General features: G+C 43.4%; 1 protein-coding gene across 1 annotated transcript; it reads left to right on the forward strand.

Annotated features, from left to right (window-relative positions):
* The first annotated feature begins 711 nt into the window (after nt 1-711).
* On the forward strand, nt 712-3,712 carry fibina (fin bud initiation factor a). The gene has a single exon (XM_015338630.2). The coding sequence runs from the start codon at nt 1,483-1,485 to the stop codon at nt 2,101-2,103; it is 621 nt and encodes a 206-aa protein (XP_015194116.1). The 5' UTR covers nt 712-1,482; the 3' UTR covers nt 2,104-3,712.
* Nucleotides 3,713-16,660: the final 12,948 nt, after the last annotated feature.

The raw sequence follows: 16,660 nt of genomic DNA on the forward strand, positions 1-16,660 counted from the left end.
CTTCATGTGATAGCACAATTGTCACACAATACCTACACGATCAATAGTTGACTTTCAGTTTTCAGCCGTGTTCGTTTTAAGCAGTGGGGTCGATCGCACGAAACGTTCTTTCTTGTTTAAGGATGAGTCCGAGTGTCCTCATGCTTATCAATGATTCCGTTCACATGAGGTACAGAGCTGTTACATGTCACCTGCGAGTAAACCCCAGTGCGAGGTCAGGCCGTGTAATTTCCGCAGCGCTCGACACTGTCCCGAACCCTAAACCCACAGCTGAGCTTTCAGTAAATTGGAGGTGCTCCGGTGGCACCCTGCGCTGGAATGATCGTTTGTGTCTCTGAATCAGGCGCTCATTTTCTATCTCGCTACAACACATGCAATGCGTTTATCCCTCGATGGCACCGATGCGCTTCCTTACAAATGGGTGAAAAAGGGACTCAATATTTGCTTTCCTTCAGATTAGCACATTAGCACAGTTCCTCGAGGGTTTGCGTGAACGGGCTTACGGTATTAGTACGGGGAAAGATTGCGGCCGCGTCTGGGACCCCCCGGCGTTATCTGTGTGAGCCAGCGCAAACCTTCAGGTGTGCGGTCGGTGAGACGCCCAGGTTGTTATGACGTCTTCTGAAACCTCAGCACGAATCCCTCTCGTGTCAAATAATACACCACCCGTCATTTACTGTACGACCTCTTCGCAGTCGCCTTCCTTTGATTCTGCATTCTTCTGTTATTTCAGAACATTAAGCTTTGTTCTTTCTACCTGACTGGAAATGTCACCCTGTTCCTAAAACAGGGGAAGCCGGCTTTCTGAACGAGGTCGCGAAACTTTAATAACAGGGTCCCGTTTGACAGATTCCTACAGAAATTGTTCTTTGCCTTTTAAGTGACGAAGTAGGGCTGTAATTTGAGAGCCGAGAGGGGTATCATTAGCCAAAACGGAGAGCACTGCCTTGGCCATCCAGATGTTGAAATAGTAGCGCGTAGACAGCCAAAGACACTACAGAATCCGTCTTGAGCCGAAAAGTTTATTCCACAGGCCTGGAAACGAGTTCAATAAATAAACTCAGGACGAAGAAAGAGGAAACCGCGCGGCTGCAAGTCTGGATGTTATCACCGGGAGCCGCTTTCGGCGATCACGTAGGACAAGGGACGATTTGAAGGGGACAGGACGCGCAAATCGCGGATTATTTTTACTGTTGTTATTATCTTGTCTTAAAAGACGATCAGAAATTGGAATTTTCCTATTTGTTCGAATCCTTTTAACTTTTCTTTAATACACATCCTGTACACCTACCTACTACAATAAAGCGTTTTTGAAGCTAAAAACCTCATAGTATGACGGGGGAGAGTGTTAATATGCCCTGCCTCATTGATAAATAGTCGATTGCAGAGCACTGCTTTCCAACAGATTTTTCGCTTCTTGCTTCGACTTTAAGGATTGCTGTATAATCGGTATTTTCTTGGCAACACCGAGTAAGAAGCACGATGTTTCTTCCCTTGCTCCTGACTGTCCTGACGCTGTCACTGCCTTCGGGAAAAGCCTATTTCGCCGGACCGCTTCAACCAGAGATGTCCAACGGGACATTCCACCACTATTTCGTCCCAGACGGAGACTACGAGGAGAACGACGACCCCGAGAAATGCCAGATGCTGTTTAAAATGACAGACCACCGAAAATGCCTGTTAGATGAGGATCAGGACTCCGTCATCCGGGATGATTTCACCATCATCAAGCGGCACATCGAGGACGCGGCGAGGGTCCTGGAGGGGGTCGGCAAAAGCATCTCTTACGATCTGGACGGCGAAGAGAGCTACGGCAGCTACCTCAGGCGAGAAACCACCCAGATCGCGGAGGCGTTCGGCAACTCGGAGAAATCCCTTCTGGAGCTGGAAGTGAAGTTCAAGCAGAGCCAGGAGAACGAGCTGAAAGAGGAGCACCGCATCAACGACGACTTTCTGGACATGATCATCCACACCAGGGAGGCGCTGAAGGAGACGCTGGACATCTCGCTGGGCTTGAGGGACAAACACGAGCTGCTCTCGCTGGTCATACGGAGTCACGGCACCCGGCTGAGCCGACTCAAGAACGAGTACCTGAAAGTCTGACCTCCGTCAGCACCGCCGCCTCCCCGGCCACACAGATGTTGTGCTGAGCCCAGGAAAACCTGAATTATGTCAAGCGAGAAACTAGGGGAATTCAAAATCACAAAACGTCAAACGGCAGTCTCACACCTTCAGATTAACGCGCTGCCAAAAAGTAAAGCAACAATTAAAAGATGTTTAATAACTGATCCCGTTCAGCTCTTCTACAGCTATTGGGATACTGTACTGTACTTTATCATATCTTGCACTCGGTCTGGGCTTTCAGTATTTTTTCTTTCTCCTTGAAACACAATGATTCACATTGGGTCCCGCCATTTGTTATGGGGCAAAGGCTATTTCAGTTCGGTTGGCTTCCCTTATAAAGTTTGAACACACGCTATATTTCAGGCAAAACAAGTCCTTAAGCGAGGAGGTATTTCTGAAAATATTCCAAGGTCGCCAGTATCTGATACTTCATCAATAGGGAGAACTGGAGAGCAGCTCAGATCCCATCACTTAAAAGAGTTTTTTTTTTTAATATGACGTGAAATTCAGGAAACAGTGAGATTTATATCTCGGGTATTACTGTGAAAAGACACGTCCTGTACAAAATTCACGCGTACTGTAGTACACTTCGAATTAGGGCACAAAAAAATGTCTGTAAACGAATTCTTACAATTAGCGTGCTTTAAAGCCACACCATGTTCCAGAAAATAAATGTTTTGTGTTGACATAAGAAACAAAAAACTCAAAAGCAGCTTTTACTTAGTCCGTCATACTTTTATTGGGAGTGACATTGCCTGAAGTTCCTTTCGGTTGCAATTCCTGTTCTAAGGCTTAGTTTTCCATGTATGTTTGTGTGAGGTTCCAATTTAAACAGGAAATAATTGCTTAAGCCTGATGAAAACAGTCATGGATTGTGACTGGAAACGTGGAAATACGTTTTTCTCCTCAAACGTTTTTGCAAAATAGAATTAAATTTGGCGTTAATACAGTATACGCGCAGTTTAGGAGCAGATGTGACCACACGGTCATTATTTATATTCGAACCTACTAACACTGTCAGTCGTGGGTTCAAAAGAACATGACTTGATTCTCATAAAGTAAACCGAAGCTTCTCTCAACCCGCCTTCTCTTCTTTGAATAAATTAAGCGTCAAGCAAAATTAAATATTTATGCCGACTTGTCTTGCTCACTTAAGTCTTAACGCGCTATTCACTTGTAAATGCTTAGGAAAATTAAGAAAAAAAATCTCTTTCCGAGTATGAGCTTTAGTTTTTGCGCCATTATTATGTCCCTTTTTCCTAAAGGAAAGTAATTTGTAAATAGAAAAGGTTTTCATCTGTTGTACTAAATGTGTGTTTAATGAGTGAGCTTTATAATGATATTAATTTAATGCTGTGAGTGTTTATATATTTAATGATCAAAAGCAGATCGGTAATATTATGTTTTTAGTATTTTATTCTCGTGGTAACTCATTTTTTCTAGCTTTGGGGAGTAACGTTAACGGGGATGACTTCAAAATCCAACATTGTTACAAATACTGCGGGCAGGAATGGTACCTTAAACTTAAAACGTGTACATGGAGGTGATTATGCTCTGTCTTTTTTGTAATAAAGACTTTTAAAATACAGCGTTAAAACTCTTACAAGTATTTCTGCTTGATCTGATTCATACCTCCCTTTATAATCGGGGATTTGCCCAGTTAATTTGTTTTTGCCTGTCTTGTATTCTGCTTTGTCTTCAAAGTTTTTCAGGTGGTCACACAGATTACTGTCTTAGGCCAGTATTAAATATAACTCCGTAATAATTCAATTAAATATGGGCTTTAAAATATACAATAGCTCCAAAAAAGTCCTACTCTCTGCTCTTCAGTACTTTCTGAATACATTTGACATTGACCTGCTTCCAAAAGAAAATCCGTAGGGCCACAGATGAGACTATCTCATCTTGCCTGGTTAGTTACTGACAGCTCATTGATCTGGAGTTCTCCTCCAGCCATTCCTTGAGAGATCCCAGAGGATCATCTTCAGCAGTATGTCTTAGACTGCTTCAGATACAAATCACTCTTTGTGTAAAGACGGTCTGCAAGTTTTCAATGCTCAGTGCATCACATTTGAGTCCTGAAGTAACCTGTCCACAGGACCATTGTCAATATCTTTCAGGATTCTGAGCATCTCAGGTTTTTTTTTTGCAACAGCTCAAAATGTGAGGCTGGCTTTGAACCTGAGCGCTGCGCTGCAGAGGGAGCAGACATTGTAGAGGGGGCAGTTTAAGGGGAGACAGCTGTTCTAAAATGGCTGTGCAAAACTGCTCTGGAAGGTGAGCTGGTGACAGCTGTGGTGCTGGTGTCCTGGAGCTCTGCAATGCAGTGGAACGACCTGCAGGTGTCCTTTCAGGTAACAGCATTCACAGCTTCATGACACAGGGCCTTCAGACCTGTCTGGCTCCTAGGTTTGTGTCTTCTTCTGTCTTGCTGTATTCAGCAGTGGCTGGTGCACACTGTCCGAAAGCTGCACTTAATCCACGGCTTTGTTCTGACAGAAGCGGTTTAGTGCTGAATGTGTCAGACAAGGAGCAGCTATTCTGGAGCAGGACATTAAACATGGCTCCACAACAAGGCGGGATTAGGAAAAAAAAATCCAGATAATCAATTCAGGCTGGAAGAGAAGGGATAAAAAGAGGGGAACAAATACATCTCATATTGCATCTTGATGTATTAATACAAATATTTGCACATAGTATATCCTCTGTAGGTGTGTTTCCAATTTCTTTTGGCTTGGTTAGATATTTTAACTATCACAGGTTATATAAACTTCAATTATGCAGCAGTTTATAGAAAATGTTTCTGCTTTGATTTATTTTACAGTACATGGGCCTACTGCGATTGGCACCCATAAAACCTCATTATGTTTCAAAGCTGAAGGTCAGATTCTTTGGCGCTCTCCTCCAGTTAAAGTTTTTGAGTGGTGCTGGTTAACGATGAGCCCCTGAAACACAGCGTTTGGATCCCGTTTGTCAGAACTGTGTGAGAAAGCCCAGCCTGCTTGTTGGCATTTTTGTGAATCGGGTTTCCAGTAGTTCTTTCTTTGTTTGTTAGTGTTTTTAACTTAAAACAAATGCGTGCCACAAAAAGACATAAAACAACCCGCTGCTTCAGTGTGTGGAGAAGTCAAGTGTGGAAAAGCAAGATGGGTTTTGGACTCGTTTTCGCCACTGCTCAGAACACGTCATTTCCAAAGTAGAGGGCACTGTCTTCTTCAGTAACGAAAACTTCCAAGTGCATGTTTAGTTGATAATTGAGTTACCAACACCACTGTCAGACAGCATCAAAACAGAGATGTAGTATAAAATAGAACCTCCACCTCTCCATTGCGTACAACATTACCTACTGTTTGTAGTGTAGCGTTTGTGTACATTAATACAACACTAAATGTAAATCAGTCAAATAATGAAGTGCTTAGTGTGTCACATAAGCTGCAAGTCAGTTCGAAATAGCAATATATGTTTCATTCTGTATTTTGAGTGCATTATTTACTCTACATTAATGTGACACTGTGTCTTTATCGAAGCCTTTGAGCTTGACAAATAACTGGAACAGGTCCCCTCGCCGTCTTCTGTGTTCAAGACTAAAAGGGTTCTGTTCTTTCAGCCTGTCAGTGTAGGACATTCCTGCCTGTGTCCTGGAATACATCTGGCTGCTCTTCTCTGGACTGATTCCAGAACAGCAATATCTTAACTGCACACAATATTCTAGTAGGCCTTACTAGGAAATTATACAGTTATTAAAAGAATATCCCTTGATTTCAATTCTGCACTTTTGCCAATATATATCTTACTTTACTTGCCTTTTTAATTGCTTCCCCACATCGTCTAGAAGAGGTAAACAATGTGCCAAAAAAAACGACTTGCCTACATTAAACATCATGTTCCATGAATTTGCCAAGTCTTGAGTTTTGTCAACATCTTTTTGTATTTCATTTGCTGCTAAATAAATAGGAGGAAAAGTAGTCCCAAAACATATCCCTGTGGTACCCCACTAATTACAGCACCCCAATGTGAGCTTTGACTATCAGTACTCTCTTGTTTTCTATTAACCAATTCTCAGTCCATTCACAAGTATTTCCCCTGTCTCCTCTAATGTGAGAATTAATCGTTTATGAGGAATTTTAGCAAAAGCCTCATGCAAATCTAAACACAGCATATCATACGCCCTGTGTGTATGTAGTGTTATAGGTGTCACACACTGAAAATCAGACACCCAAGGTAACATCTTCTGTACCCACCTTTGTATTTGTAGAACCGGCAAATAAAGATTCAAAAGATTCTGGAAAACAAAAAGCCCCACCTGACTCAAGAGCGACCCCCTGCCTGATGACTGCGTAAACTACAACTCGTGCACTGTTCTGCCAAAAGGTGACCTCAAGACATCATCAACCATCTCTTTGCAATAGATCACAGCATGCTCTGAAGCCTGCACCCCTGGACAAGACCTGGGCAAGCTGCTGGAAGAGGTGTTAGTGGGAACCTGCATTTTGTGTGGATCTTAATGCCTCATTATAGTGACAGGGACACTACAATGTAAAAAGTTCCTGTCCTTCGGATGAGACATAAAATTGAGGTCCTGACTCTCCGCAGTCATTAAAAATTCCAGGGTGTTTCTCAAAAAGTGTAAAGGCATTACCCCAGTGTCCTGGCCAAATTTCCCCCTGGCCTTTACCAATCATGGCCTCCTAATAATCCCCATCTCTGAACTCCTCCCCACTGAGAGCTGGTGTGTGGGGAGAGGACTGGAGCATCATCCAGGTGGGGCTGCACACTGGTGGGGGTGGAGGGGATCCCCATGACCTGTAAAGTGCTTTGAATGGACTGTCCAGAAAAGCGCTATAAGATAAGATCACTTTATTGGCCATTAGGAATTCATCTTTTCGCAGATCCCAGCTTGCTCTCCATGAGACACACAGACAGGGAGAGAAGCTGGGGGTCAGAGCACAGGGTCAGCCATTGTACAGCACCCCTGGAGCAGTTGGGGTTAAGGGCCTTGCTCAGGGGCCCAATGGAGTAGGATTCCTCTGCCGGCCGCAGGATTGAACCGACAACCTTCCAGCCACAGATCCTGAGCCACAGAGCCACTGCTCGCCCCCTTAATAAAAGGTTAAGGAATTATTATTATTACAGGCAAGAGACACCACTGGATCTCTTAAAAATATAATCAGATTTTTTATATCCAAATGGTATTTTGCTAATACAAATAAAAGGATTACTGTCCTCGTCATGACGCAGGGTTTAGCTGCGCTGCTGTTTGACGACAGAGCAATGATGGACTATTCAATGGCTCGATACTGGTGATCGTCTAGGACAAAAGATGCCTCCACTCAGACTTGGGTCACCTCTGCACCTCTCCCGCATTTGACTCCTGCTAGCTCGGACCTGATGTTTGACTTTCAGGTATGTGCATTTTTCAAGGTATCTTCTGGAGCTGGATACTGTTGCTACCCCACCCCAAACAAACAGCTAAACTCTGTGATGGCTAGCTAACCCGGCGGGGACCTCCAGGTGTGCAGAGGGACCGGTGTAATGGAGCAGAAACATGAGAAACCGTTTCCTTAGGCTGGCAGCGTGTTTCGCACCCCTAGCCTTGCCACTGTGACAGAGATCAGGTGCTGATTAACGGGTGGACGGGGGTGGTGTCTGGCACTCTTTCAGCACGGCGCTGGGAACGTATAACTCTTATTCCCACAAACGCTTGAGGACCAAAAGGGTTTCATGTTCAAAGTGTGGCAGAAGATCAAACTGCAGATGTCAGGTTTTCATAGAATACACTGGGGCATTAGAAATGCAGCAAAGACTGTTGGGTCCCAACTGCTGTTTCCACTCTCAGGAATTTCTTACTGAGACTAAAAGAAAAACTAAAGAAATTTGTTTTAATGTCAAGCATGATGGAATGGAAACATTCACAGAGAAAGTCAAATTTATATCAAAAGTATTATATCAGCATTGTATTAGTATAATTAATATTGTATTAGTAGTGCATTAGTATCAGTAATATTATTATGCTGGAGGTGATGGTGGACTAGTAGGAGGAACTCTTCCCTTTGGATTGGAATTGACAGTCCAATGTACCAGTATGGTGACCAGGGACACTGTGCTGTAGGGTGTTCCCATCCTTCCGATGAGACATTAAACTGAGGTTCATATGTCTTAGTCATTAAAGCTCCCATGTTTGGATGTACTGCCGGTGTTAGCCTTGATGTCCTTCAGCTCCAGTCTGGGCTTGCTCAATCTGACCTACCTGAAGTCTTCTCTCAGTTCAGCTGATGGAGAATTCACTTCAGCTGCGTCAATTCTCCACCAGACCTGCTGTGCAGCGGGGCTGCTGGTGTGGATTGGCTGCCTCGTGTTAGCCAGGCAGGGCCACACTTTAGTGTTGAATGAAGTAGGTTTTCTCCTCTGTGTCAATCATTCTTTGGGATAAAATATCAATCTTGCAGATTTCTTCAGAATCACCAGTGACACACCAACTACAGGACACAAGCGGAATTTAAAACCAAGAACAGCAGGCACAAGCAGTACATGAATGCAAGGGATTATATTAATATATATTATACTATATTAATATCTTTTCCATATGCAACACCAAGGGTATCCTCAGATTCCACAGATGTCACTTGTAACCAGATGCAGCATCTGTGTCATGTATGCACTGGCAATAACTGCAATGTGTTCTATAGGAGAATGGACAAGATCAGATCAGGCAGAAGGGACCACAGATAAAATCGTTCAAAACCTGTGGTCAGAAATTTCTCTCCACCAAGGAATGACATTGGATATTTGCTGAGTACGTTCCTAAACACACGAGGCTCTGCATTTCTGCCCGGCTTTAGACCTATTTCAGTATCTGATTTTATTTTTTTACAGCAGGAAGCCAATAAAGTTGTAACAAGCAGGTGTGGCTGTTGATCTTTGTGCTTGTCCTTAAGGGCTGGCTCTCCGACATGAGGAAAGAGCTCTTCAAAGACTGCTGGTGGAAGGAAACTCCTCTTGCTTGGAGAAAATAATAAACCGGGACCGATAGGAACATTCAGTATGTACTGTAAAACGCCGTAATTTCTACCAGGCGTTTCCTATTCGTGCCCTCATAAAAACAAAAATTGCATTGCATATTAGATGTGGAGTAGAGCATTTTAATTCTGTGAACTACCATACAGCTATAGCTGTGGGTTTTATTTTCTCCTTTCCACTTGGCTTTTCCTATTTGAGCGTCATGCATTCAGCTTGATTCCATGTACTATGTGTCTGTGTGGCACTGATAAGACCCTAAAGGGTGCTAAAGGAATTCATTCCAACTCTATCTCTAGAGCACTTCATTCTCATTGGGTGACGACTAGCCCCGTCTTGTGCTGTAACCTCCTCTTTCAAGTACAGTACTCTGGAAACTGGCGACGCAGAGCCAGGGGGCCTGGAGTAGCTAAGACAGTTTCCACAGGTTATTGAGTTTCAAGACATGGAATTGTTGTTTTTTTTGTCAGTGTTTTCATTCTTTCTCAGCTCTTCCATGCAGTCTCGCTATGTCCCCGGAGTTTGTTGTGAGTCCTACCTAGTGGCAGCTGGTCATCACCAGCCGCTGGGCCCCATTAGGAAACAAGAACCTAAAAAAAAATCAAAGCAAAGTACTCACACTTTTAAACGTGCACAACCAGTACCTTTTTACAAGGTAATAGCTTGCCCTGTTTCACGCTAAATACAGGCAACCATACTCCTACAGTGCAATAATGCTGTAGGAAAGAAAGTCCATGTACTCTAGGAATTACGAAGTAGCATGTCAAGCTGATTCTACACTTGTTTCCAACACGTGAGTCCCACACTCTTAGGGTTTTTTTTAAGCAGCTGGTCTGTAAACGTAATGAAACATAACTTGTTCTGGTGCTTCTTCCTTTCTTATCAACGTTAATACATGGAAACCTATTCAGTAACTTTGCAGTAGGTTATACCATTTAATCAAGGAAATTGCATTTTAGTTATATTACAGTCCTATCGCTGATTAAATACAACATTCACTGTGCATCAACGGTAGATGAAAAGACATTCCAGACCATATATTTTTGTGATGTATGAGTGGAGATCAAATGATTCTTGGCTACTTCAGCTCTCCTACTGTATGTATAAATATATCTATGTATCGTGCACCCGGGACTTTCCTTCCTTTCCTGCATCTCTCAGCGTCCTTCCCCCCATCCCATACACACCCTTGTGCAGCTCCCTGGCTCATGCCTTTCATTACTCAGGGGGGATTGTGCTGCCTCATCCTCGAAGCTAGGCCATTCCCTCAAGTAAGAGTTACCTCAAATACTCTCTACACATTTCATATTCTGTCTTTCGGATGAGATGTTAAACCGAGGTCTTGGCTCTCAGTGGTCATTAAAGATCCCCTGGCATTTCTCGAGAAAAGTAGGGGGTTGTCCTGGTGTCCGGGCCAAATTTCCCCCCTCGGCCTTCACCACGGCCTCCAAACTGTCCCCATGTGTGATTGGCTTGCACTGGCCCTGCGATGGACTGGCGTCCTGTCCAGGGTGTACCCTGCCTTGTGCTCATTGCTTGCCGGGTAGGCTCCGGCTCCCCGCGACACCGTAGGGTATAAAGCAGTTTGGTAAAATACATGACGTGTCATTTCATATTGCTTTCACTAGGATCTCACTGAATTACTGTTACGATCCCTGCCTCCCGGCTACGGAAGAGGCAGAAGAAGGCGTAGCCTAACCCCATCAGTAACCTATCAGTTTTCCTATTCACCACCACACCCCTGTCTCATCCTATACTTAAACACCTGTCTTTTCCTACCTCCTCGCTCAGTATTGGTTTTTCTTTTGAGCTTACTAGTTGCGCTACTCCTTCTTCTACCTTGTGTCCTTCTTGGTTTACGATTTACGGTTTTTTCCCCTTTTGACGACAGTTTTTCGGATCACGGCTTGGCTTCCGTACCCACGCTCTGTTTTGGATCTCTGGCTTCCCCTGGACTCTCGGATTGCTCTATTGTCTACGGTTTCGGATCACGCTTCGGCTTCGGTAACTCGTTCCCTATTTGGATCTCTGGCTTCCCCTGGACTCTCGGCTCCTTCATTCGACTACGGCTTTCTTCGGATCACGGCTAGGCTTTATCAGCTCCTGCAAGTGGGTTCATTCACTGGTTTCGGTTTCTCTTACCGAATCCGTAACAATTACTGAAATTAATTTTGAGGTTGAGAGCTCTGTATGACAATTCATGTGCTTCCTCCACTTCAAGAGTTTCAGGATGTCCATCACTGAAGTTAAGTGAAATTAGTTTTGATTTACATTTTTTCCCTGAGAGCAGCCAGGATCCCAGACATGCTTTGACACCTTCAATCGTTCAGAAAGTCGTGCAAAAATGGCTATCGTAAAATAACGTAGGTGAAGGGGGTACTGAGAGTTCCAGGAAGAAGACAGAACCCAAGAACAAGAACAAACGACATTTTGGCAATTTGCCCAAAGGCCTTGAAACAACGATTTCTTTCTTTGAACAAAACTGCCTGACGAGTAAACTACAAAAAAATGGAACAATATTGCATTGTGTAGCAGCAGTAGCTCCAATGCATTACAAAGAATACAGGTTTGGATGCAGCGTGCTGAGTCGAAATCACAAGTGAAGTTTGAGGGGTGAAAGTTATTGGTTTTAGACACTGCAGCCTCTAAAGCAGTAGCAAAGAATAAAACCAAAGATTTTCTGATTTCTGTGTTCCAAGAGTTATTTTCACCACTGCGTGCTAATATGCCTTCTTGATAACTTCCAGGAGCATATTAATAATTGCCTTACTGCACATGGGTCACGACTATTTTATACAAAATAGTTTTCAAGCACACTGTTTGCACCTGTTTCATTTTTCTTATTTAAAAATGTCCTATTTTTAATAATACAAATTAAAACAGGTATTTATACTACGGGTCAGTCAACTCTTGTCAGTTACAGTTGCAACCTGACTGAATCTGTCTACTTTTAATTTTCTTAAATAACCAAAAATGAACACTGTGGAGGTTTTGTTCACAAGAACCTTTTGCTCCTTGACATCTAACCCTAATCCTCTGACCTCTACTCAAAAGGGAGAAAGTACAAAAAATGAACTTTTAGCACCAAAGTGATTTGTGAAGAGAAGATGGCTTCTTGCCAGTTTTCAAACTAAGCCCCTTCATTGTCTTCCCTGACTTCAAGTTCGTGGAGATACTGTCTGGAGCAAATGAAATTACAAATACTTCCAACAGTTCCCTGAAAGAATCACACCTCTGGAAAGTTGTGGAGGCACATGTGGAGAATCAGATTGCAATGGGAGCCGGGCCAGGCTCCGGTGAAGCGTAGTTCAGGACCCTGTGAAGACGGTATGATCCAGAAAGTAAGTGGAGAAGGACAACAGGGAGGCGACGATAAGGATCAGGATGGATTGACAGACGGGGGGGGGCGTGATGGGGGTGCTCGGGGGGGGCTTGACAAAGGCAAACTGATCCAGACAGTCCAAAGGGGAAATCCGGGGCGCAGTCCAGAGTCCAGGAACCGGGGGATCCATCCAAGACGAGACAAAGAAGGTTAAAATCCAGAACAAGGACAGGGAATAAAACCAGGGGAACGAGGCCAGGCGCTCCGACCCCCGGAGCCAGATGGTCAGGATGCCATGATGAAGCCTGTGCAGTCGGGTCTCTCGGGGCCCGCTGGTAGGGGGGCTTCCGGGCGTCCATCTCCTAACGCTGAGCCCGGAATAGCGGGAGCACCAGGCTTAAATAATGAGAGACAAACAGGGGGCAGGTGCACATAATCAACTAAATACGAAAGGGTCAGAGCACCCTTAAGAGGAGGGGTGAAGATCGCGACACAAATTCTACATCATGAATCAAACTCACCATCAAATCAGAGCTACCAGCAATACTTGACATCTGGGGCTCAGACTGGCAGTAGGTACCACTCAATAAAGAAGCCGAGTGCGATAAAATAATCAAAGCCTGCTTCGGTCAAGATGAATCAGCATCAATCCAAGTGATTTCCATAGTATTTTTGAAGCAATCTGCGATGGAGTTTCTTGATTAAGTCATCCCTATAAAAGTCCAGCGGTGTTCAAAGAGACACCCCAAACCCTCCAGAATTCATGTTTAAATGACATATTTCAACTGTGCCAGGAGGAAATAGCTCTCTCAAGCCAGCATGCTTCTTGCAGTGCAAGTAGACAAAACAAACACTGTTGCTCTCAAATCAAAGATGCTGATAATACTGCGCCACCATCAGAAAATAAATATTTTGAGAATTCATCGAGGTGAATGACAAATCAGAAACCTGCTAGAGAAGATCTATGAGATTTTTGTTCTTGCCCAGGACCTCTGACAAACTGTGCTGAAAAGAGGCTAGATTACTGTGGACATAAGAAATGGGATTCTTTTACAAAGCAAACAAAGACCAAGTTGAACGTGCTCCTCTCCACACATGACAAGCCTGGAGATTAACAGATGCAGTAATTGAACAGTTTGTGTCATAGGAAACGCATAAGAAACCCTTGTTCTCTGTCCTCATTATTGTTAATATTTTTTCAGATTACACAAAAATGACTTTGCATTTTTGAATGGAACGGTTGTTTGCTCAAAATTTTAATGCCTGATCTGAATCATATTATGATACAGAATTGTTTTTTTCTCGGCATCTACTGTAATCCCTTTCTTTAAACGAAGATACTTAGCATATATCGTTTATCTCCTCTACAGTTACTGTAGCTCATCACGGGAATGAACATGCCTCCGTATTAAATGAACTGACCACCTTCATGATATTGACAGCAGGTATTAAACACTTCCTTTATCCGATCATTATGCGACAATAATGGATCATAATTAGCGCACTGTGCATGCCACGCGTGGGGTTGAGTAGCGTCTGTGGGCGGGTGGAGCGAAAACGACAGGTGGTCATGCAGTTGAGACAGAAGTGATGAACAACTAATGAACAACTTTCTAAAACGATCCCATAACCTCATCAATCCCACAACCAAATACGGACAGCTGCCTGGGACTCTTTACGGGCATTTCAGTGTTAATAAGCGACCGTAGTCCCATCACTACCCCCTCCTCCCCGGACCTTTCACCTACTTCTTCTGTTGACTCAGCCGCTGACCGGCGTTTGTGCTCCTCTTCTTTGTCAATAAAGCTGATTCAAAAAGAGAGTGTTGTGACTGCAGGTCAGCTCGGTCAAAAGCAGGTAGGTCTCCTGTCTTTTATATCTGCATTCTCATTTCTTCGGCTCTGTAGCACTATTGCCATGCTTTTATTTATTCAAGTCTTTAGGTTTACAGGTGGATCTTGCTAGTTGTTTTTTTTTTGGAGGAGAGTTACAATGTTGGTATCCTCTTTTGTGGTATGCGTACAGTACTGTCTCTGCCCAGCTGTATATTAGGAAGTTTTCGTCAGCAGTAGTAAAGATGCGCTTTCTATCTTTAAATGCAGGCGAGCGTTGTTCCTCTGTGAGACGATTGCATTTTTGTTTTTACAAGGGTCTTGCAAGACTGAGGAAGAAAATCGTATTGTGCAAAGAATAGAGGTTTTTAAGATGAAGCGCAGAAAAAAAGAAGATCGTTTTGGTAAATGATCTTGCTAAACTTCAGCGCTATAAAAGTATGCACAATTGCAGATTTGGCTGTCCCGTGGATGAATCGGCTAAACGTGATCGCAGCATATCCATAGTGTAATTAGTGGTTAACTCAAAAGAAATACAGTAATTGGTACACTTTTCAATATTGCCTTAATAGAGAACGTTGGAGAGCACGTTATACTGTAAATTAAAATCTAACTTGCTCTAATTAGTTCGCCTGTTAAAGACGGATTATACACGGGTTACAGGTGTATAACTATTTTTTAATTGAAGATAAACCTTTAATTTTGTAATGTGTAGGACATTGGATGTTCACCAAGCCTTACATGATCATGTTATTTCCTTTAATCATCTTAACCCCACATAAAGATAACTTCTCTGTTACTTAGTGGAATCGAAGGTGCCTGATAACATTTGAGGAATACAACTGACTTTGTTCTGTACCTGCATATCCAGCCAGGTTAAAACAGAAGCATCCTCACCAGCCTTGTTTTTATATGTCTAATTCCCTGTAATGAATGCCTTGAACTTGAGAACATTATTAGTTTGTTGTATAAACAATCCCAAAATGTCCATGTTTGGGATATCAAATTATTTAGATAAGAAGAGACAGATACTTGGCAGGAAAACGTACTCTGTGAGCTTTCCTAAAGGCAGTTAGCACTGTCGGTACAGCTTTCTCCCATGAGTTCTGTACTTTGGCATGGTTTCTCTGCCTCTCTGCTTCATTGTATTGCTGCTAGCTTATTGATTTAATTCATTTGTTGCTTAGGGGATCTTGGATAATTGGCTTAGGCTGTACAGCTGGGGAGTTCCTGCCAGAGACCCACTTCTTATTTTCTCAAGGAGCTTCTCCTGTTCTTCATCACAAAAACCCTTCCCACCAGCTTCTGCTAGCAGTATCCTCTGGTTCATGGTCCACTGTACCTCCTGTTGGGTTCACTTTTCGTAAGTGAGGGGTGTCATATTATTTGACAAGGGAGAGGTTAATAGTGACGTATCGGAAGACGTTCTAAAATAAACAAAACTGCAAGTCCTGTGGACCACACACCTGAAGTTTTGACTCCGTTGGCTCCAAGCTATTGGGTTCACTTTGCAGCACATTTGCAGGTTTTGAACGCTTGAGTCAAGTCAGGGATTCTGTTAGTTTGGCCAGTTGTGAGTGTACAATTACTCACAACTGTAACACAGTTGACCATGTAACTCTGAGTGAGGAGCCATGTTATATGAACTGTTCTGTAGCCTAGCGAGCACAATTGTACCAGGTTTTCTAATGTGAGGCTAAATGCATTGCGCAGTTTTTTGGAATCATGCTTTATTCTACCTGTCGCTGTGGTTGCACCGTGCTCAGCCTTTACAATGGTTTACTTCTCCCAACCTGCATGTGGGTACCGTTGGCTGCCGAGCTGCCTGCAGTGTCCAGTTATCTTGATTACGAGATCAAGAGCCGTTATTTTAAGGGGCGACTGAATCAAACAGTTGACTTAAGTGTTCCCATTAAGGAAAACAAGACGGGAAGGCTGTGTTGTCAGCTGGTTCCTTCCATGATTTTAAGAAGGGGAAAAAAACAACAATGTCCTGAAGTTTCCAGCAAACTGAAAACAAAAGGAGTTCTGTATCCGCGCGATACGTGGGGTCCCATAGTTAACGCCTTTGATAAAGAAATGCCTTCATTGTCTCCTTCCTTTACGTAACAATTACGTCGCTGTGATTTGCAGTAAAATGTGCTTTCAAGTTCAGTGATAAATTCAGATAATGTGGTGCTACTCTTCCCTCCCCCCCATGTTTTAAAAAAACATTACAGATGAGGAGCCATTTGACCCAGTTTGATTGGTAGTGCGTCGCTGATTGGTGGAGGATTTGTACCCCTTTCTGGAAACAATCCAGGGTGTCAGCGTTGAAAACACGGCTGGGTCGCTGGATCAAGTCAACTTCCACGTCTGTGTAAAGAAG

This window comes from Lepisosteus oculatus, chromosome 21 (assembly GCF_040954835.1).
Source record: "Lepisosteus oculatus isolate fLepOcu1 chromosome 21, fLepOcu1.hap2, whole genome shotgun sequence".
Lineage (NCBI taxonomy): Eukaryota > Metazoa > Chordata > Actinopteri > Semionotiformes > Lepisosteidae > Lepisosteus > Lepisosteus oculatus.